At 46.9% G+C, this 22,738-nt stretch overlaps 1 protein-coding gene across 2 annotated transcripts in view; it reads left to right on the top strand.

The window, feature by feature from the left end:
• The window catches only part of CARHSP1 (calcium regulated heat stable protein 1), a 36,733-nt gene extending 14,147 nt beyond the window's left edge, over positions 1–22,586 (top strand). For both annotated transcript variants that reach the window (XM_064390538.1, XM_064390537.1), the window contains exons 2-4: positions 5,419–5,611; positions 8,620–8,742; positions 20,938–22,586. In XM_064390538.1, the coding sequence (XP_064246608.1) occupies positions 5,439–5,611; positions 8,620–8,742; positions 20,938–21,100 (459 nt within the window). In that variant the 5' untranslated portion in view covers positions 5,419–5,438 and the 3' untranslated portion in view covers positions 21,101–22,586. The remainder of the gene's footprint in view (positions 1–5,418; positions 5,612–8,619; positions 8,743–20,937) is intronic.
• The last annotated feature ends 152 nt before the right edge of the window (positions 22,587–22,738 follow it).

The following is a 22,738-nucleotide window of genomic DNA, read 5'->3' as shown; positions in this document are numbered from 1 at the left end:
TGAACAGTGGAAAACATGGGACTGCAGACAGTCCTCATCTCTATCAATGTGCTGATGCCTGAGTTCCTCCCCACCCCTCTTGTGATCACTGCTGTGCAGTGTGGGTTTGTGCTGCCTGAGCAGTGTTTCCTTCAGACACAGACACTGCTCACTGCAGGAGCAGAAGGGTACCCCCAGCATCTGGAGACAAAGTGTTCAGTGCTGAGATTGCTTGGAAATAGCTGCTACTGTTTGTAAACTAAACCCTGGTTTAATCCAAATGAATTTGCACACCCAAACAAGCTATAGAAATTGTCCTTGTTGTATTTTGCTTACCTTATAATTAGGCTTTTACTGGACATGTTCTGGTCTCCATTAACTGACAAATCACTCCAGTGTGTGGGCACTCTGCAACCTCCAAGAGCGTCGTGCTTATACCATAATCCTCTGTGACATGTCACATGCATGTTGCAACTCCTCTGAGTTTCTGTGCTAATTGAAATACCAGTATTAATTGTGGAAAGTTAGTCATGCAGCCTAAGCTGGAAGGGGAAGCTCTTGGAAGCTGTTTCGTAACTGTTTGTGTTTTGTAAGTGCTTCACCCTGTGGTGCAGGGGCAGTGCTGGAGGCTCAGAGTGCTGGGATCCTTGTGTGTTCGGGGTCCCGGTGCCACAAAGGGCTTTGGAAGGAGCTCCAGGGAGGAGCAGTGCTGTGGCTGGTGCTCAGGCACTCGGACAGGGAGCTGGGAGCTGCTGTAGGGCTGGGAACCTTCAGTCCCTCACCTCTGTCAGGGCACAGAGCAGGGAGTCCTGGTGCCTTCACTCCCTCAGAGATGGGAGCAAGGGGCTGTGGATTTTCTTGCTGAGAAGAGGTTTTATGGGTGTCAGCAGCAGAGCAGGTGGAGCTGGGGAGTTGATCTGCACAGCTTCCTTGGAGAAGGAAAGGAATGCAGCTGCGCAGAATAAATTTGGAAACCAGGATGTTTGAAATGAAAATTTTAAAAAAAGCAAGAAGAGTTTCTGGTGTTGTTTCTAAGTCCAGGAAAAGTCCAGAAAACAATCTAATTTTCAGATGTCTTTTAGACATATTTTTCAGATTCCTTTTAGAGATTGAAATTAATGAGATCTTGCAGAACCTGCATCTGAAAGCAACAGTTTTGTTCTGTCTTTGAGAAAAACCCTCATTTTCCAGGCAAACGTAGCCAGTGCTATCCTTTCTTGGACCATTGTGGTACCATCTGAAAGCAGCTCCTCCAGGCAGGATCATTTCCAGACTAAGGAGGCCAGAAAGAGCATTTTCTCCATGCTGGAGCACTGAAGGATGCAGAGCAACGTTCCCTGGGGATGTTCCCTGTGCCCGTTCACTGGAGGTGTTGCAGCCTGTGATGAGAGAAAGAAACCATTCATAGATGGAGAGATTGAGGCTGTCACCCTGCCACATCAATTTGGACTATTTCCAGGCATTTACATGAATTAAAAGTGAGATAAGATTTCTGTGATAGTGTTGTGCTGGTCAAAATTGATAACTTCCCCAAACCTGCTATTTTTAGGATATTCTTGGAGGTATGGTACAGACTTTAAGAGAAATAGGATGAATAGATATATAGAGAAGTTATGGTGACATCTATATACTCCCAATCTTATCACTTCAATAGCTTTTTAAAATTATTTTTCATGGAGAATTTCAGAAATTTCTCCTGCATGTATTGTGCTCTTTGTAGTTCACTTGCTACAGGTGCTTTGTAGGTCACTTGTTGCAGGTGACATTTTGGGGTCTCTTTCTATACATATTGGCCAATTTTTCTAAAAAAAGGTATGGTAAAAAAAATATTTTTGCTTTGAAATGTTAAACTAGTCTATTTTTGCCATGACACTACTGTAATTTATTTTATTTATATTCCAGTTTGGTGCATTCCTAAACATAAATATTAAAAAAAAATCCTGTTGGAGCAAGATGAACGATGCATGTTGAAATATGGGGCAATTTCAGGGTAATGTGGCACGTGGCTGGAGTTTCCTAAAGAGCCTGAAAACATCACCACCCTACGTCACGTTGTAGGTGATGTTTTCAGGCTCTTTAGGAAACTCCAGCCATGTGTAGGATTCACTCTGTAAATCCCCAGGCACATGTTTCCTGGCTCAGGCAGAAGAGAGCTGCTGGCTGTGCTGTCCCTGCTCCCTGGCCGGGCTGGGATCTCGCTGCTGGGCTTTCTGCAGTGCTGGCACAGGGGGATGGGTGCTCCTGGCAGCTCGGGGTGGATGCACCGCTGGTGCTCTTGGGCTTTGTGGGATGATGGCCTTGCCATGGCCAAGGGGAGAGTGCTGCCTGGGCTGGAGGAAAACCAGGGGTTTTCCCTTGTTTTAGGGGAAAATTAGGGGAAAACAGATGTGGGTTGGGAGATGCAGGGGGGTTCTGAAAGATGCAGGTAAGTGTGTTTGTTCAGCTAGTCACAGAGTCAAAAAAAGAGGAAGGAATTTGTGGGTGCTGAGGAGGGGCTGGTAGGCAGCCATCGAAGTTCCAGGGGTGATCCTTGATTTACAGGAGTCAGTTTAGAATCCAGGATAACATCTGGAAAACATCTCTGCAGACTGCTGGTAACTGCCTTAGGAAGGCAAAGCATTTGTGAGGAGGCGGCTGGGAGGGCTGGGGTGTGGGTTTTGTTTTGTTTTGAGTTTTTGCTGTAGGCTTCCTGTGTCAACACTGCCCGGCCTCCAGCTGCGCCTGCGAGTGGGGAGAGCGTCTCTGCTCCTGCAGGAGGGCTGCCAAGGGAAATGAGCTAATCCCTGCTTGAACAACGTCAACAAATGGCCACACCAGCATGAACTGAAACAGCCCAGCTGCACCTTTGTCTCTGTAAAGGTCCAGAGGAGCTGAGCTTCTGCCGAGGGTTGTGGGAGGTGGGAGCTGCTGCCACCCTGCTGAACGCACACGGTTCAGCTCGCTCGGTCAGGCTCCCATCCCTTCCATTGTGCCTGGTTTGCACAGCTGGCAGAGAAGCCCAAGAGGCAGAGGGATGTCAGTGAGCTCTCCTGGGCAGAGATGCACCACACTGCCTGTAGAGACTGAGCTGCAGCACGGGCTCAAACATCCCCCATGTCCCTGCTGGTTGTGGTGGCGGTGAAGCCAAGTGTGGCTCTGCTCTCTGCCTTCAGCTCTGTGGTTTTGGGTCAGCTCTCACCCAGCTCTGAGCACAATGCAGGGCTCGTGTAATAGAAGTGATGAGAGTCGAGGCTATTCACCCACCTTTGCCGTGGGCAGAGAACAAAAAGGACATTTGTACAGTGACAAGGTACTGAACGTTCTACATGGCTGTTTTATTTTATGTGTGCGGAGCAGAGGGCACCAAAATAATATAAATGGGAACAATAACATATGGTAGCACAATTCTAACTCCATTTAGTCTTCTTTATTTGTAAATAATTTTGTGGTTTGTCTGTGATTTAAAGAAAGGAGGGAAAATTCTGCCTCTCTCCTTGTTTGAGGAAGGGGACGGGCAGCACTCTGTGGCTGGGTGAATTCTCTGCATTTTGCTTGTCACCTGACAAGCTGGTTTATATTCAGAAGAGGAGAGAAAGCATGTGATTCTAAAAGCTGTGTTTTCACTTGCGCCAGCCCGTGTGTGCTGAGTTATCAGAATCAGGTTTTAATTGTTTGCTCTTATTTTTCCTGTGACTTACTAGGGCTATGGTCCTGCCATGTCAAACACATTCCTTGAAAGCAAGGTGTCCAGAGGAGAGGGCTTTAGAAAATTGAGACTTCCTCTGTACCAGCCAGCACAGCAGGTTTATTTTGAGGAGGAGGAAGTTTGGAAAATCCTGACCCTTTGGTGTTATCATCTTGGTCTGCGCTGAACACTGTTCTGTGACACTGGGCAGGGCATTAGCTCATGGGTGACAGATACCATCCATATTTGAAATTCCATCCCTAAAGCTGGGGTTTTGTTCTCAGCTGAGTTGTTCTTGAGAACAGTGAGGAAAGCTCAAGCTGGTAGAGGAGGGAGTATGACTGACTATTCACTTCTATCTTCTGAGCACCCTGAGCAATTAAAGACAAAAGCCTTTGTTCCCTGGTGACTTCATTCTTAAGAAGCCTTTTTAATTTTAGTCTTTATTTTCAGGAAGAAATAATATGGATTTGTCATTGACAAGAAGGCTGCATCTCTCAAATGTCATGTCAAGGATCCACTCCATAATTCATGGGCTGGGGAATGTGGGTGTCAAGAGGAGGGTGCATAATGGATATGAGAGATTTCAGTTCAATTAAACTATTGGTCTTAAAGGCAGTTTTTCTTGCCTTTGTGATGTTTTCTTGACTCAGATCGCCACATTTTTTGCTAACTCATCCAGATAACCAGATATTTTTATCTTCCTAAGTAAGACTGTACTGGGTTATTGGTTATTTTTGCAAATCGCCTTCCTCTTTCAGTGTGGATGAGGACTTGCATAGTAATATCAGAGCAGTGCTGGTTATTTCCTCTTATTTCTGCCACTGCTGCTGTAAGCTCTGCATTTGTGTGTGTAGAAGTGCTGCTGTTCCTGATCCTGCTCTTTGCAGGGAGTTCTGCCTGTCGTGTTATGAGATGTATTCCTGTTGGTGATGAGAAGGTGTGCTGAGAAGGGGATCTTCTCCCTCCTCTGCTGTAGGACCTGAGCAAGAGCAAACCTGAGCCTGCTGGGGGTGAATGAAGGTGTGGACTATTGGCTTCCTAGCTGGGGAGACTGTGGCAGACCCAGACCTCCCAAAGGGGATTGCTGGATCTGCCAGACCTCCCCAGGCAGGAGGGGTCACCTCTTGAGGGCTGGCACTGCTTCCAGATTTGCCTGTGCTCCTGTCCCAGGCAGAGTAAATCAGCTCTCTGAAGGGGTTAAGGAGCACTCCTCTGATTCTCTTCTCAAGTCAAGCTGGAGGTGTTATGAGCTGACAGAGCTGTGTTAATAAATGAGCAGCAGCAGCAATGAAGTTATTATGGTGGTCACACAGCAAAACCAACCTGCAGCACTGGAGGTGCAGCTTTGTCTCAGCATTTCTTCTTCAAGGGCTTCTTTCTTGTGATGTGTGTTTGTGTGCAGATGTGTGCAGCTCCTCTGTGCTGCCTGTGGTCAAAGCCCATCAGTCTGGGAGGTGCGTGGGGCACACCAAGACCAAGAGCTGGGGCTCAGCTGTGCCTCAGGATCCTGTGAGCGAGCAAATACGTTAGTTGTGGAGTAATCTGTTTGCAGAGGAGCTTCCTAGTACAGCTGACAAAACTGACATTTCAAAAGAAATAAACTTTACAAAACATCCACTCACTGATCCAGAGCAGAGCTGGTGGTGGAGCTGTGTCCGTGTGTACGTCTGCAGGAAGTGAGTCACGTTCTTACAAAATCAGCATCCGCAAGCATGTGTGGCATTTGTGACAATTCCCGTTTCGCGCTAAATCAGATCTCTTCCTCTCTCCAGGCTCTCCTCAGGCCTCAGGGATGTCTTCTGAGCCCTCCTCATCCTCCTCGCAGCAATCCCCCGGCTCTCCCCCGTCGCCCAGCTCGCTGCACCTGCCGGAGAGCCGGCGGCCGCGGGAGCGCTCGCCGTCGCCGCTGCGGGGGTACCTGATCCCCAGCCCGCTGCCCACCCGCCGCACCAGGACCTTCTCGGCGTGAGTACTGCCCCGCCTGCCCCTGGCCGTGCCACAGCCTGGGCAGACAGCCGGGAAAAATCGCTTTCTCACAGTGGATTTGTGAGACTTTTTAGAGAGTTGTAGAGAAGCAGCGATAACTTACTAGTGTAAACAACCTACAAGTGGTGTTTTCCTACTCTGCTTTTCTGCTCTTCTCAAAAACTGTCTGTAGGAAAAATGTTTGTATTAATTAACCAGTCAAGTAGAATGTGTCAAATCTATCTATAAAAGAAGACAATTTTCATATTAAAGCTACTGTTCTATAATAATAATTAGCCTTCTAATAAAGCTGTATCTTTTCTTACTCAACAGTAACAGGGCACAGCCAGCAGCCCCTGCATGGGCACAGGGAGCTCTGGGCTGGAGGGGGCCTTGTGTCTGAAGAAGCTTTGGGGTGATACTCTTCTCCAAGAAGTTCTGATGCCTTTAGACTTTCACTCCAAATGTCCTATAGTTTTTCAATGCTCTGTTTTAGTAATGGGTGTTTGAAGTCTCTTGGCTCTTTAAGACAAGAGTTTTAGAGGGAGAGGAAAATACACCGAGTTTTTTTAAAATAGAGTTTGTTGTCTGAAGCTTTGCTTCACTTCAGACATTGAGTTGTGACTTCCAGGACCAGTTTGTGTTGGTGCTTCCTTCTCAGATCCAGATTTTTTTTGGCATGGTCTCTCTTCTCACTGCCCCTGAAGTACTAGACAAAGCCCCCCTGGAAGTTTTAAGTTTTTTTCTCTTGACGCCTGTGCTAACGTCATCAAAGTTACATTTTAGGGATGGTCCATCACTTTTCAGAGGAAAGTGTTTCCTTGTTTCCTTTTCTTATTCAGCTTTCATACCTTCACTCAAATATACCTGTTAAATAATATGCTGGTTATCAGGGAGATCAGTTATGCCTGATCTCTTTCTCTGAGGCTTTTTGTATGAGGTTTTCCATGAAACAAGGTAATATTTGCTGCTTTTTGTAGTTCTTTGAGGTAGTGATCTTTCAGCAGAGCTGGCTTTCCCTGAGCTTTCCTGGGGCCCTGTGGTGCTGTGCAGGCTCCTGTGAGCCCTGTCCAAAGGGAACCCCTCCCCAGAGCAGCAGCAGAGGATGGTGGGGCCAGGTTTGGCCATTGCAAAGAATTCCCAGTGCCTGTCAGGGGCCTCCCTGACAGAAGGGAGGGGCTGACCTGAAGAAGGCAATGTGGCTTTGTTCGTCTCAGAGCCTTTGAACCAGGGTACAATGTGAAGCTTCTGCCACAGCCCTTTATTTCTGTGTGAGGAAGGTGTGGCAGTGCTGAATGGATGCTGTGGCAGTAAGATCTCAGCCCCACAGCCAGCCTCTTTTGGGCCACTCACTCTGGTTTGTGTGCTTTTCCCTTTTTACTTCTTGCAGTGTTATCCAGCTCTTTTCTTCCAGAGTTATCCATGAGGATTTAAAAAATAACAGTCTCACTGATGCTTCATATTATTACTTCTAAATTCTAAATGAGACAGAAAAGAACAGAAGCAGAAGAAAAGTTTATATTCTGTCAGTTCCAAAAGCTTTCAAATGCCCTGAACTTCCTGATGGAAGTAGACTGCTAAAAGGAACATAATTGACTTAATAATTGGGGTTGCCCTTGAAAAGCAAATCCAAGCTAGCTTGCTTCAGTGCTGTGTTAATAATGAACTCTTTGTAAATCTTCTCAGCTGTTAATCTTAGTTTGGTTCTTACAAAAAGAAAGAATTTGTTATTTGGCTTCCACAGTTCTTTAATCATTAATTAGTGTAGGAATCTTGCTGTATTTGTTTGCCCTGAAAACCAAAATAGCTCTGAATTTTGTGTGTGTGTCTCCTCTTTAAACAAGAGCTCTAGGTGAGCAGTTGTATAGAGAGATGAATGTGACAGGCAGTGGCTTATTATTCACTGGGATTATTTAATTTTGGTTCACTGGGAGTGGGGAGCCTCATCCCCTACAGTGCCTTATCTCTTTGAAAGATGCAATTGAACTTTAATAGCTTGTTTAGGGCAGTGAGTGCTTTTCTGTGTAACAAGCACTTGTGGGGTCAGGTGTGTTGACAGCTTTATAGAGCTGGAAATGAAGTGATTTAATGGAGATTTCTTTCTTTAGCACTTTCAGCTGCATTTTTTTTTGTTAGTTTGATTTGAGGAACAAAGCTGTTACCATTTTTAAAAAACAATGTTATTTAGACTTCAGTAAAATGTAAACATTTGGGACAATGATGTCCAAGTTGCCATGATATGTGTAACCAAATGGCTGCACAGTCATTGTGTTTGAAGAATTGCACCAAAATCCTCTTCTAACATGGAACCCACTGGATACTCCTGGCAAGAAGAAGGTTCTGACCTAGCAATGCTCAGAGTAAACCCCATAATATGTCTGAAGCAGCTGGTTTTCATTAATGGAAGTGTTTGAGTGAGTTTGGATCCCTGGAGCCAAACCCTGGATCAATGTATTAGATGCAGAAAAGGATTTAACCACACACAGTTTTCTGGACAAGCAATTTTTTTGATGGCAGTATTGCTGATTGCAGGCTCTGCAAATGTGTCTAATTTTAAAATACAGGTCCCTTGGCAGTGGAGGAGGAGTTCAGGCATGATGCTTGCTGTTACACACTGCAGCTGGGCTTCACCCTTCCTGTGAAAGCTGTGAAATCACAACACTTAGCTGGACACTGGTGCTCCCAAACTCATCAAAGGTAGAAGAGTCTTACATTTAGCGTGGTGTCTGGAGGTGGAAGATTCTCACATTTAGTGTGGTGTCTGGAGGAAAACTTGGCCCAGTGATGGAGCAGTTGAATTCAAGATGGCAATTGATGCACTGTAGTGCTAGCAGACATCCTCTTCACCGAGTGTCCCTTCCAGAGGCCCCAGGCAGTGCAGTGTGTGGCAGCGAGCGCCGAGCTGCAGAGCTCAGCGCTCCCAGGCAGGGAGGGAGGGCTGGCTGCTGTGCCCTGGTGCCAGTGGGATGTGCCCAGCCCTGAGCTGCTCTTTGTGCTTCCTCCTGCAGCACGGTGAGAGCCTCGGAGGGGCCCATCTACAAAGGGGTCTGCAAGTGCTTCTGCCGCTCCAAGGGCCACGGCTTCATCACCCCCGCGGACGGAGGGCCCGACATCTTCGTGCACATCTCCGAGTGAGTTCTGTGTCTGCCTGTGCCCTGGGGGGCTGCAGCTCTGTTGTGCCTTCACAAGAAACTGCTCTCGATGTTTCAGACACAATCTGCTTTATAATCTGTCATCCTTGCTCCAGCAAAGAGGGGTTATGCAGATGTTACTGGCAGCAATAGATTATGCAGTTCTTTTCCTGTTATTACTATAAATCTGTTGAGTTAAAAACTAGAAGATGATCCTTAAATCTCTTAGAATAAGCTATGAGTTTTGCCCAGACCCAGAAACTTGCATTCACCTGTAGCAAATATTCCATGCAGTGTCTAGTTTTAATATAAAGATTTATAACACTGAAAATTCATTACTTTTACTTTGCATTGCTTGTACCATTATTAAACTAAAGGTTAATTGCCTTTACTGTTGAGAAAAGTCACACTTTATTACTTCCTTGAATTTATCTAGCTTAGGTTGTGAGCAATTTATAGTTAAAGCTTTCTCTGTTAAAGGGTTCATTAGTACTTGAACCCTTTTTGTCCTGAGCACACTGAGAACCACCCCCTCTGAATTTACCTTTTGATAGAATAAGCAGATAAAGCTTTTTAAGTCCCTTGCTGAGAACTTTTCTCCAGTCTAAGCCAGTCTTTGCATGCTTAGAAAAGAGACTGAAGAATTTAAGTATAATTTTAAGACTATACACTGTACACACACTTTCAGTGTAAGGAGATAAAATCTCCTCCAGTTCTGCTGTGTTTCTCTTTCTGTACATCCCATAATCACATTAGCCCTTTATCCCCAGTCTTTGCTTACCTGCTGTGACCTCAGCATCCTCTGCAGTGTCAAAGTTTGGTGCAGTCCCAGATCCAGCCTGGCATTCCCAGCCTGGCTGCATTCCTGGTTCCTGGATGTGCAGCTCCTGGTTTGGCTGCAGAGCAGCACATCCCCCTGGGACAGGCCCTGCCTGCTCAGGGCTGCCCAGCACACCCATGCCTGCACTGCCCTTGGTGTTTATGGCCTGGCTAATCTGCAGGGTTTAATGGGCAATTTTAATATTTGTTCCTAGGCTGAGATGTTGACCAGAGTTGGGGCTGTTGGTCTCTGAGGGCGTGTGTGTTAAGAATGATGTTTATTCTCCTGTAACCTCTTCTAGATCTACCACCAGTTTTATTTTACCTATTGCTCACAGTAGTGAAGCTGTATAATCCTTATTTGTTGTTCAGAGTGGTTATCCAGGGGTAAGTCAACAAAAGCTTTAGCAAACCCACTCCCACAGCCCCAGCTGTCTTTCCTGGTGGTGTGTGCAGCATGTGTCCTTGGAGAAGGAGCACGTGGCTTTCCTCCAGGTTCCTGGAATGTTACTGCACCATGGGTGTTGACAACCCAAAGCTTTATAGGGCACATGGGTGCAAATAGTCTCTGACTTGTGTTCAACCCAAGGAAGTGACATTTAATATCTCCTTTCTCTTTTGTCTAATGCAAATGCACTATTTCTCCTCATTTCTTGAATAACTTAAAAATAGCATTTCCTATGCCACAATTTAAAAAATTTAACTGTGAACATCTAGTCTGACCTATACAGTCACTGATCAGCAGGGGTTTAGTTACAACAGCCTTCTTGCAGAAACATGAATTTTCAGCCTTCTAATGAATTCCTTTTAAAGAACTGTCTATTTTCAGTCTTGTTTTTTTTTCCCCTGTACATTTTCTCTTCCAACTAGTTCAGTAAAATTTTCTTCAGTTATGTGAAATTATTCCTTTTAAAACCCTGGAGATTACTTTTTGATTGGGGTTGCTGTTTTGTCTGTACAAAATGTGAACTGCTCTTTCAGGTTCCTATCCTACAACCCAACACATCTTTCTGTCCTGGACTTGATTCTGGGTGCACAAGTTGCTCCTGCCCTCAATTGCCCTCCACTCAGCAGAAACTCCAGAGATGGTTTTTCTGTTTCCCTGTTTGAGACTCCCATATGTCTGCTATGCTGAGGTCCCAAGTGACATTACAGAAATAGCTTTGTGTGCTGTGCTGTGTGGTGCTCTGTGCGAGGCCCCTGTGACAGGATCCCCTCTGGTGGGCTGTGCTGTTGGTGCTTTGATCCCATCTGCTCTCAGGCTGCTTTGACAGGGAGCCTCAATAAACTGCATGGGGGTAACCGTGCCCTCAGTGTGCTGTGCCACCCTCCCCTTCCTGCCACCCACTCCCTCCATCCTAAAGCACCACTCAAGGAGCCTAAGGGCTGTAAAAGTTTATGGCCAGCCTCACTTGTGGAGGTGTTTTCAGTGTGTTTGTTTGGCTGCCACAGGAGGTTCTCTGCTCCTCCAGCCTCGCCCAGCCGTGCCCTCGCACCACCCTTGTCTGGGGAGGCTGGGGCAGGGGAGGGCTGAGAGGGGCAGAGCTGCTCTGTGGGCAGGGTGAGAGGCTCTGGCCCCTCAGCCACAGCCCAGCCACAGCACCAGCCTGGCTGTATCTTCTCAGGGGTGTCATTTCAGTGCAGCTCTCACACCAGGACCAGGCTCCGTGCTGTGCTGCAGAGTGCTGTGGTGTCCCTGCAGTGCAGCAGGAGGAGGCTGCAGGGCACCTCCTGCACCCCCTCCACTGCTGGGAGGCACCTGTGCCTTATGGCAGAGGCTTTGCCCAGCCATGGCTGCAGTTCCAGTGCTGAGTCCTCTCCCTCCTGGGCCATCTCCTCCTGCCATGAACAGGCTCTGAGCCCTTTGGTGTTTGCCTGACTTGGCTTTCAACATGGACCTCCACTTCTCCCATCTCACAGCAGGCAAACCATGCCCTTCTTCTGGTAGAAACCGTGTTTAAAGACTCTTTTCCTTGCTCTTTCAGAAACATCTAAGCAAGGTTAGTTCATTAGATTTTGTAGGACTGAAGTGTTTTGTGTTTTTACAGCTTCTCTAGTCAGTTCTGCTCTCTTGAAGTCAACAGCAGCTTTTCTGTTGTGCCAGGAATGGGCCACTCTTTTAAATGTTTCACATTAGGTACTGTCTCAGAGCTTCAGTTCAAAAATAGCTGATGTTTCTGCCTCAACCTGTTAGTGAAAAGTGCTATTATTGAAGTACTGAAGGTTTCAGCACATTGTGTTCTTTAATTACTCAGAGTATATTTGAGTTGCTGGAAACAGCTTTTAGTGCTGGAGGGTGATGGTGTCACTGTCTTAATTCTGATGCAAGGCAACACTGGAAGGACGAATTAGTAATGCCTTTCATTTCAGTTTATTTCACAGTGAATTTGATAGATTGCTCTTTATTAACTGCAATTGCTTTTTGTGGCAGCCTTCTGTAAGCAGGCCTGTGGCCCAGGGACTCCAGTGACTCTGGTTTGCACAGAGTTTTGAGATCCTTCTCATGTTTATCAAGTGATTCTTTTCCATGTATTTATTCAGTTAAATCTGAATGTGAGAGAGATGTTAGTCTGCTCCCTGTCTCAGTGTGGTACAGGCATCTTCTCCTGAAATGAAAGCAGATTGTTTCTCACAAATTCTTCCCAAAAGCTGGGATTTCAGGAGCTTGGATAAAATGGTTATGTCAGTTTGGATTCACCAAGATAGACTGATCCTCTGTGCTCATCACTAAGCTGTGATGATTAGTGAAAGTTTTAAGCATAGGGACCAGCTGCCTATCTTGTAGATTATTATGATTTTCAACATAAACTTTTAATTTGAGGAATTAAATTATTTTCTTTGCTAAGCTGTGAGGTTATACTTTAGTGAAAATGTCTTCCATAGGATGGGTTGTCTGTTTCCTGTAAGTTTCTTTATTTTTTGTAAGATAATAACAACATTTGGGTTGGCATTTCCTTTCTATAAGTGAGCATTAGCCCAAAAAGAAAGTCAAATGTATGTGGCATTCAAAAGCTTCACTTGATATCTGCAAAATTTTCTGTGTATCTGTGCAGGAATGTGGATGTGTAGACATGTTTTATGAGTGGAGCTTGCACCAAAGCTGCTTTATTGTGTTGGACTTGTGAGATGTGGGTAGAAATATGGGATCACAGAATTGATAGGATTGGTAGGAACCTGTGGAGAGCATCTAGTCCAATGCCCCTGCCAAGGCAGGGTCAGCTAGAGCAGGTTGCACAGGAATGCATCCAGGTGGGTTTGGAATATCCCCAGACAGGGAGAGTTCACCCCTTCCTCATGATGAGGTGGAACCTCTTGTGTTTAGTTTATGGCCATTGCTCCTTGTCCTGTTGCTGGGCACCACTGGAAAGAGCTTGGCACCATCCTCTTGGCAGCTGCCTTTGGGAGAATTAAATCTGATGAGATCCCCTCTCAGTCCTCTCTCCTCCAAACTGAACGGGCCCAGCTCCTGCAGTCTCCTCACAGGAGATGCTGAGACCCCTCACCATCATTGTCTCCTGAAGAAAATTACTGCAGGGTCACCTCCCTGTCCTGCTGGCCACACTCCTCCCAGTGCATCCCAGGGACCCAGTGGCCCTCCTGGCCCCCAGGACTCACTGCTGGCTCGTGGTCAGCTTGTCACCCACCAGCACCCCAGGTCCCTCTGCAGAGCTGCTCAGAGTGGGTCATCCCAGCCTGTGCTGGTGTTGGGGTCATCCCTCCCCAGCTGCAGGACCCTGCACTGGCCTGTGCTGAGCCTCAGGAGCTGCTCCCTGCCCAGGTCTCCAGCCTGCCAGGGTCTGGCTGCATGGCAGCACAGGCTTTGGAAGGTGCTTTTTGTCTGCCTGCCTTTGTTTCAGTGAGTGGCTCTGAAGGCTGCAGAGATGATTTGTTTTGGTGTTTGATAACACTTGTGTGGAGCCACTTCTCTTTTTCAGCTGATTGGGTACAAGTGAGTCCTGCTCCCCTGTGCTTGATGGAGACAGTTCTCAACTTGGTATAAATAGTTGTGCTAGGGAAATGTCATGGCTCTTTGGTGTGATGAGGTTTTGTTTTTCCCAGATTCATGCTTCACCCCTCTCTAGAACAGACACAAAACATGCTTGCTGTAGTGAATATAAACCCCTAGCTGGCAAGCATGGAGGCAGAGGAGTTGCTGAGATAGTAATTCAGATAAAATCTCTGGAAAGCAGGAAGTAAAGGCAAATTCATTTGCCTAGAGTGTCAATTTTAAAAAGCCCATAATTACATTTTTAATAGCGACATGCACTGTCAGTGCTTCCATTTCCACCAGCCTGTAGATGATCACTGTCACCAAACTGATGGTGGTTACAGCACCAGTGTGAGAGCTTTATCCTCCTGTGTGTCACCTCCTTGGCTCCTGTTCCCTCCTAGGAGTAAGTCACACTCCCTGGTGTGGTTGTCACCACACACAGTGGCTCTGGTGGCCTCCCTCTGACCCTCTTGCTGTTGCACCTGCAGCTGTGGCATGTTCCCAAAGGGCAGACAGGATTCCCTGCAGTGCTGGCTGCTGATGTCCCCTGGCAGCTGCTGCCTGTGCAGACAGGTTCACATCAGCTTCCCTTCCCAGCTGGGCTGCTGAGGGATGGGGAACCTGGGGGAGCAGATCAAGTGTTGTGCCTTAGAGCACTGCACCCACTCTTCTGCTTCCAGAGCATCTGGGAGTGTGCACATGATGGGGATGGTTTGTGCTCCAGGCTTTTGCATTTGTCTGGGACTTGGCCTGAAGCCTGTGTACCTGCAAGGGCAAGGCAAGGAGGTGGCTCACCAGAGAGCACTGATGGATGAATGACCACACTCTTGGTTTTTTAAAGGATTTTATTTTGCAAAAGAAGCATATTTAATGAAAAAGAAAAAAAAAAAAAAACCAAAAAAAAACCAACCATGCAGTGCTTGTGGGTTTTCTGCAGTTTGCCAGCACTTGGCTCTGAAGGGGAAAATGCTGCATTGCAGAGAGGCCTTCAGGCTGTCCTTCAGGCTGGATTCCTGACCCGTGGGTAGTGATGGCTCTGGAGGATTGATGCTGTGCCTCCCCAGGGACACTGGCACGCAGCACCCCGGGCCCCAGGGACATCCTGTGCTTGCTGAGCTTTACATCCCCATGGTGGTGTGATCTCGGGCTTTGCCTCCAGTGTCTGTGACACAGCAGGGCTGAGCACTCGAGGGCTCTGGCTGGGCTCCCAGCTGGGGATGGTCCCTTTCTGCTGTTGCATTCCAGCTGCTGGCTGTGCTGGAGATGCTCTGTCAGCTGCACCTTCCTGCAGGGAGAGCCCAGCTGTGTCCCTGCTGCACCGAGGAGCTGGCTCCGAGCTGCTTGTGTCCATGGAGAGATCATCTTTTCATGCTCCTTCCTTTCCTCTCATGTCCTGCCACATCACTCTTTGTGCAAAGCATTAGTGCCACATCTCCTGGCTTCTCTGTGGTGCTGTTCCTCTGCTGGAGTGGAGCAATATGGGTTGGAAATTACCTGATAATTCTAAATGATCTGAGAGCTGAATCTGAGCTGAGAGAACAAACTTCTCTGGCTTTTCTGTGAACTACCAGCAAAATGGTTTCTGCTGACTGCAACCAACTGCTCTGGGGGCTGGGAAGCCAAATCTCAGCTTTCTGAATGCTTTCAAAATACTGGATGACTTACATGCTTTGGACAGCACACATCCTTCCTAATGGGGTCCCTTCTGATGCTTTGCTGCAGGGTGAAGTGTCTGAAATAGGTAAATTATCTGGGGCAGGAAGGAGAGGCAGCAGAATTCCAGATCTTTCTTGAGAGGGGTTTGGAAATGAATAGAATAATCTTTTTCCTAAGGGTTCTTCACCCCCCCCAGTTGGCTCAGGAAACTCACTTTGCAGTGGTGCATGCAGGAGAGTCAGGTTGCTGTGGTCATTATTGCAGCAGAGTCTTCCCAGAATCTTTCCTTCAACGATGCAAACTGTGCCAGGTGAGAGCCAAGGTGGCACTGCAGGCTGCTGGAGGATGGGCTCTGTGCTCAGTGAGCACAGGCTGTGGCTGCCCCAGCTGTGGTTCCCAGATGCACACAGCAGGTGGGACTGTGGCAGGATCCAGGCTGGCTGTCTGCAGGAGCAGGTGGCTTTGTCTTTGCCCTGGAAAGCTCTCTCCTGTTCCTTCCTCACAGGGTGTCTGTGCTGCCTGGGCTTGAATTAGCTGCTGGAAGTAGATTTGGAGCCATAACCATCCCTGAATGGGGATTGAAGCCCCATGACCCAGTGGAGAGCTGGGCACGAGGATGGTGCATCCACTGCACTCCGAGAGAAGTGCAGCTCCTGGGAAGTTTCTCTGGAACAGCTCAGGGGATCCTGGAGCAGAGACCTTGGATATTAACTGCTGGGATTCTTCAGTGTCTGAGCCTCTTCACACTTGTCTGTCCCAGTCACTGGTGTGACTGGTGGGGACAGGCAGCCCTGCCTAAGGTCCCTAAGGTCACTGCTGGCTCTGTGGAGGCTGCTGGGGCCCTTGGCTTGCACAGGGAATGCATGGGAGGGCACTTGGGATTAGTAACTCACAATGGTTCATTATTCTGTTGCATCTTGCTGTGAAAGACATCTGAGGTTTCTTGAGACAAGTGCTAAGGTGTTAAATGAACTTCAAGAAGCCCAGGAGGTAACAGAGCCCATGGAAGTGCTCTGTGGTGACCAGCAAGGCTTGGAGTTCACTGAAAACTCTTGTTCCAAAATGGTTCCACGTGACTTTGGCTTTGTCCCAAGAGGTTTAACTAGAGTCCTGGAATATGAATAGCAGCTGTGAGAAGGAAGAACTAGAACATTCCTTATTTAGGTAATTTCCTAATGACCTCCCAGTTCCCTAAAAATAGTGCAGGATAAAATGCTCCACCATACCAGACTGGCACTGAGCTGGGAAATGGGAGGTGCTGGATAATCTAAAACTATTGTGTCTCTCTCTGACTCTAACATCAGGGAAGCATTTCCTATTTTTAGCTTGAATTTGAAGTTGTTGAAGTGTCTTAAGATTCCTGGGTATGTAGATATTCATTATTCTGAATTGAAAGTGCACTCCCAATACCTCAAACAGCAGTGGAAACCTCCACATTCCTCTAGATCAACATTTAATATGTATGGAGGTTGAAAGTAAGAAACCACAGATCTAAATCAATACGTAACATCAAAAAAATCCATGTTTAACTTCCTTTAGCAAATTTTCCAGGTAACTTACATTGTTTACAGAATGCCTGTTGCAGGCTGAGTCTGTTCCAAGAACTCTGTTTACTCTCTCTGATCTTTTCCAGTTTGTTTCCTGCCCAGTGCTTGAGGTTTGCTTCCTGCTGGAGGATTTTCCCCCAGCTCTGTCTGGGGCTCTGCCTGCACTGCCACCCTCTCACATCATCTTTCCTTTCTGTGTGCCACCACAAGCACTGCACAATCTGGATGTGGTTTGTTTCTCCTTCCAAACATCACAAGTAGTGATAGCAGGGTTGGAGTAGGTCTGTGGCTGTCCCAGAAGCAGCTTTTGGTGGCAAACACAGCCCAGAGGGCACTGTTCACTCTCAGCTCTGCTCAGGCTGCAGACCTTTGTCCTCTTGCTTTCCGTGTGTACTGGGGGCAACAAGCTGATGATCTCACATTTGTTAGGCACCAAAAATAACTAGGGAGCACAAACCTGCAGGACACAAAAGAATACCTGATCTGTGGGAGGAAAGTTTAAAGGCCAAAAGCAGAAAATGAAATTGGAGATGTTTGTGTGGCCACAACCTTTACACACAGCTGTGCAAAGGACTGGCCTGGCCTTGGTGGGGAAGGGTCACCTCAACAAGTGAGGAAAGACAGCAAAGTAGGGATCAGATGAAGCTGTCCTGGGGTTGAATGAGGTTTTATCACCAGCTCCTGACACCTGTAGTGTCAGCTTGGATAAGCAGTGAAACCAAGAAAGGATCTGATGCTGTCAGCATAATGCCCAGCCCTGCAAGAAATGCTCTCTGGCAGAGAAAAGTGCCCCTGCCTGGTCTGGGTGATGCTTGGGGCTCTGCAGGCTCTGGGCATAATCTGATCCCTTCAGCAGAAGGAACCCGAGTATTTAGCCTCATGATTCAGCATAAGAAATGTGGGTCAGCAAATATTTTGGTTTTTTTCTTTTTCCTTGGCAGACCAGGGCTGACATAGGCAGTGCCCCAAAGAGTCCCCTCCCAAGGCCTGAGGGACGTGGTGGCTTCCAGTGACACCTGAGTGTATCCTGCAGTCTGGGCCTTGGCTTCTGCTCTCCCTGGTGCAGCGTGGGGTGTGCTAGCCATGTTCTGTGTGTCTGTACTGATTCACTTGGGCTTGTTTCTTGGAAAAGCAGAATCACTGTTACCAGTGTACCTGCAACACACATCTTACCAGAGCCTGTCCAGGTACATATTCATATTCATATTCACCCATCCTTTTTAATGCTCAAGCTGTACTTCTTCCTCAATTGATTTTGAGTATTCAAGAGATACCTAATTTACCTCCATTTTTCAGGAGCTTAAAGCTTTTTTATATTGGTGCTTCAGGAAACGGTGAATCCACTTTCCTTTTGCATTAACCATATTTACCTACTTCTGCAGATTTCAAACGTTTATTTTACTAACTGGGCTTATCCTGTTTTACAGGACCTTTTAAAAAACATGTAAGGTTCCTGTTTGTTAAAAAAAAAAAAAAGATGTTTCAGCCAAACCTGAGATCCTTTCCTGGGCAGGGCATCCGTTTGGTTGGGAGGCTGTGCAGTGATGAGGAGCTCCTGCTCCCTGCAGGGCCTGCACCAAGGGGAGATGCTGCTTTAGTTTTAGTGATTTTAGTTTTATAGCAAGATTCCTCTCTGTCTTTTTTTTTTTTTTTTTTTTTTTTGCAACAAAGGATCAAGGTTCCTCTAGATTCAAGACATTTAAGTAGGAAAGGTGATGTAATTTCTTTATATACCATTTTTATTTTCACTTTTGGTTTGACTCTTTCAACCCTTTCCTGTGTCTCTTCTTGGGGTTTTATGTCCCCTCATCTGGTTCCAGTACATCCTTGCTGCAAAACTGCTGTTTCAAGGTCAGGATAAACTTCTGGGTCTTTGCTGGCAAATTCCTTTTTGGCACTAGAAAGGTGAATTAGTTTCTGCTCCTGGAAGGACAGTAAGGGTTGGGTGTGCAATCCTTCACACCTGAAAGGACCTTAAACCTGTTGGAACTGGGGGAAGTGGGGTGTAAACAGAGGCAGTGACTGGAGAGGACAGCCAAGCAAAGGTCAGACGTGGGAGCCTGTCCAGTGACACTGGGCTGGACTGACAGGGTGGCCTGGAGACTTTGGAAGTAAATAAAGGTCAGCTGGATCAGCCTCCATGGGCTGAAGGGGCTGTCAGGTCTGATGAAGGAGGCTTTATCTTGATTTTTCTGTAAATGTTTCTTCTGCCTTCAATTTAGTCCCATTTTCCCAGGCACTGCTCTGAAGGGTTCAGCTTAGGACGTGCCCTCCTGGGTCTGATTGCCTCAGTCAGGGGCAGCTCTGGAGTAGAGATATTTCCAGGAAAATAAAGTTTGAAGGACATGCATTTCAAACCCAGGCCTTGGGAATGCCTTTAACTCCTCAAGCAGGTTTTAGATTCATATTTAGATACAGGAGCATTTTCAATATCATGTTGATACAATCAGCTAGCAAACAATGACTTTTCTTTTGAATTTCCCATGGGAGAGTCTTGATTTAGAGGCCATTTTTAGCTCCTTTGGTCCATGCCTGGTTACCCTGTCCTGTCTGGCTTGGGCTGCTGCTGCTTCACCCCAGCCTGGCACAGCTCCTGAGCAGCACCTGCAGTGCAGGGCTCACCCAGGAGCCTCAAAAGGGGAAGGGCTGGGGAGAGGCAGTGCTGGGGATGAAGCTGGAGAAGTTTTGCAGAGCTCTGAGGAGAAGCAAACTCTGATGTGAGGTGAGAACTGGCTGTAGTGTATTTACCTCCTATCAGTCCTGCCAGCCTTTCCTGCAATAGAAAAGCCCTAAGATCAATAGATCACAAAATGAGAGTGGATATAAAGTGCACTGCTAAAATCTGAGATCCCTGCTGTTAACAAAACATGGGGTAAAATTCCTGGGTGGGGTGAGCATGCTCCCAGTGTGCTCTCAGAGAAGGCAAATACCAAATTCAGTGGTGCACTACAAACTTCTGACCTAGACCACTCTTTTTTTCTTTCCTGGACCCAAATCTGGACTCCAGTATAACAGGAGTTCCCAAGCAAGTCACACCAATCAGGCATCCAGTAGAATTTGTTATTAGTGTTGGTCTGTTCCCAAATACAGATACTGCTGAGAAATGCTGAAAACCTTCACTGAGAAATATAGAGCCTGGGCTGTCAGGGAGGGGAAGCTGAGCTTGTAGGTGTAGGTACATTTAAGGAAAGGTGAAGTGGCATCTCCTGTTCTGTCAGAGCCTCATGGCAATGCACAGGGAGGAATCTCTGCCAGCGTTCAGTGGCACGTGCTGGGACTTTCATTACAAAGCTCTGATCTCAAACACAGGGTGGAGGTGAGGAGGGCTGTTTGCAGCTCTCTGTGTCATCAGCACCTTGCTCTGAACAGAAGGTGAAGCCCTTTTGGCATCTCCCAGTGATTCCAAACACGGGCTCAGGTGCAGTAGCAAATGCACAGTGCAGGTCCTGCAGCATCCCCTGGCATCACTCTGGGGATTCCATGAGCCTCCTGGAAATCTCCCTGAGTGCTGGGTGGGTGTTTCTGCAGGCTAGCACATCAGGAGGGCAGAGCTCTCTTTTCTCACAGCAAGTCATTTTGAAATATTTGATACCATATCTCACCTGGGCTCCTCTTTTATGTTATACCACAAAGTGTGTTATGGTGGAATAATCTAAAGGGAAAATTTTGCCATTACACGGTACAATTCTTTTTAAGAAAAAATGAAAAAAACCCCACCAAACTGAAACTTCAAAAGCTTAAGTGAGAAGGGGGGAAAAAACAACCAAAAAGAGATCAATTTTCTTCAGTTTAAAAACCATATCCCCAAAGTAAGCGGCAGCCAGTGGCAGCCCTGCCCTCTAGTGCTGTTCCAAGTGAGGTGTTGGTGCACAGTTCTCAGTCCAAGCCTGGGCTCACCTGGGTATTCTTTAAGGTAGATTAGAGTGGGAATTTTTGTGCGTTTTATTGCGTTTTATTTTGTACTTCATGTGGTTGGTTGATTTTTTAGGTTTATAGTATTTTCATAGGATTTCACTGCAAGACAACCAAAATCAGCCTCAGACTTTCATGGATGACAGGCTCTATAAAATCCCTGAAGTACTTTGTGCATCTAAGATAACAATTATGGTAAAAAATTCAGTCAGCTGCAAAAGAGAACGAGTGTTTCTGTGATTCCTGACTAACTGGAGCTTCCCTCCACAGCATTGAGGGCGAGTACGTTCCCGTGGCGGGCGACGAGGTCACCTACAAGATGTGCACCATCCCTCCCAAGAACGAGAAGCTGCAGGCAGTGGAGGTGGTGATCACTCACCTGGCCCCTGGCACCAAGCACGAGACGTGGTCAGGGCACGTCATCAGCTCCTGAGGTGTCCCTGGAGCGTGGCTGGGCTCTGCTCAACCACTGCCTGCAGGACCTGGCTGAAGAATACTGTGTGTGAGGAAATACTGCATTGTCAATAAAGCAGAAGCAGGCCCAAATTACCATTTTTTTACAGCTGGCCTGATTTAAAAAAAAAAAAAGGCAACTCAAATGCTAATGAAAAAATATCTAGCGTAATGTGTTTACAAGAAACGTATTTAAAGAGACCTAGTTTGTGTGCTTGGTGGAGGAGGGGAGGTTTGGGTTTTCTTTTGTCTTGTGAACTGATTCCAGGAAATGCCCAGGGGAGGGGGGAGAGGTTTCATGGAGAGCTCTTCTAGTGCAGATGGTCCAGCACAGCCCTGAGCCCTGGGTGCTGGGTGAGCCCTGGGCTGCTCTCCCAGGCTGCAGTACCTTTACTGCTGATAACAGTGCCTGAACGCCTTGGCCTGACTGACAGAGGTGTTCATTGCTGATTTGTTTTCCTCATGGAAGGAAGTTCACAAACAGAGCAGCTGCCACAGGGTGGAAAATCTCCATCAGGTGGTTGTGCTCCAGTGCCCATCAGCTGCACCACTGCAAATGGTGTGGCTGCATGGTGTGGAAACTTGTACTGGTAAAGCTGGGGTTGTTTGTGAATTTACTTAGGTGCCTTGATGGTTGATTAGCAACAGATTTTATAGGCCAGTATTAAAAAAAAAAATATCCATCCCAAATTTAAATTTGCTTCGAGGTAAGTGGTAGAAAACCATAGAGTAGTGGATACTTCATAGCCTCTGAGTGTGTCTGAATTTTGACCAGGCTGAAGATTTGCCTTCTGGACTGCATCCAGCTGACTGCTGTGGTGTGCAGGGGGCAGGCAGGACACCTGCACTGCTGCACAGCAGCGTGTGCTGCCCAGCTGCCTGTGTGTTAAACACTCTGTGGGTTCCTCAGCAGGCTCAGCTGTCCTGGTGGAGTCCATTCTGCATCTGTTTCCCTGGCAAACTCGCTTGGTAGATGTGACAGGGCCAACCTTCCCCAGACTCTTCATGTAGTTGTAGCGCTACTAAATTGGTTTTGTTCCTATTTGCCTTCCACATATTTTTTTTTTCAAATGAAGCATTTTTCTCTGTTATTTTCCTAACAGTGGATTTGTATTGACTTTGCAAATAAAAAAAGAAAAAAAAAAGGCACAACTCTTGTTAGTTGTATAAAACAGTGTAGCTTCAGCTGTGTATTTGGAGCTTCACCAAGAGGTGCTGGCTGTCCTGAGCCTTTCACAGCAGCTGATCTGCTCCCAGGTGTGGGGTGGGGTCAGGAACTGCTGTGCTGGCTTGTTTTCCCTTAGCTGTGCCTGTGTTGCACCATGCTGTAGTGGGGGCGTGGGTTTGGTTTGGTTTGGTTTTTTATGACCCATAAGCCTTGGTAGTGGTGGTTTATCACTGTGCAGCTCGTTGGAATATCACCCGCTGCTTTCTTTACAATAAATGCAACTATTTCAGTGCTTGAATGTGTTTCCAGTCTGCTCCCTGGGTAGCTGGTGCTGAAGAGGATCAGCTTTAAAGGGGACAAGACCTGCACATGCACCCCTGTGTGGTGACTTCAGTTTAATTTAAGGAAATGTTTTCACAGAAACAATTAGGAAATAACAAGGCCAGCACA

Source organism: Passer domesticus, chromosome 15 (assembly GCF_036417665.1).
Source record: "Passer domesticus isolate bPasDom1 chromosome 15, bPasDom1.hap1, whole genome shotgun sequence".
NCBI classification, from domain to species: Eukaryota; Metazoa; Chordata; class Aves; order Passeriformes; family Passeridae; genus Passer; species Passer domesticus.
The sequence above is the reverse complement of the archived record's forward strand: the minus strand, read 5'-3'. Positions and strand labels throughout refer to the sequence as shown.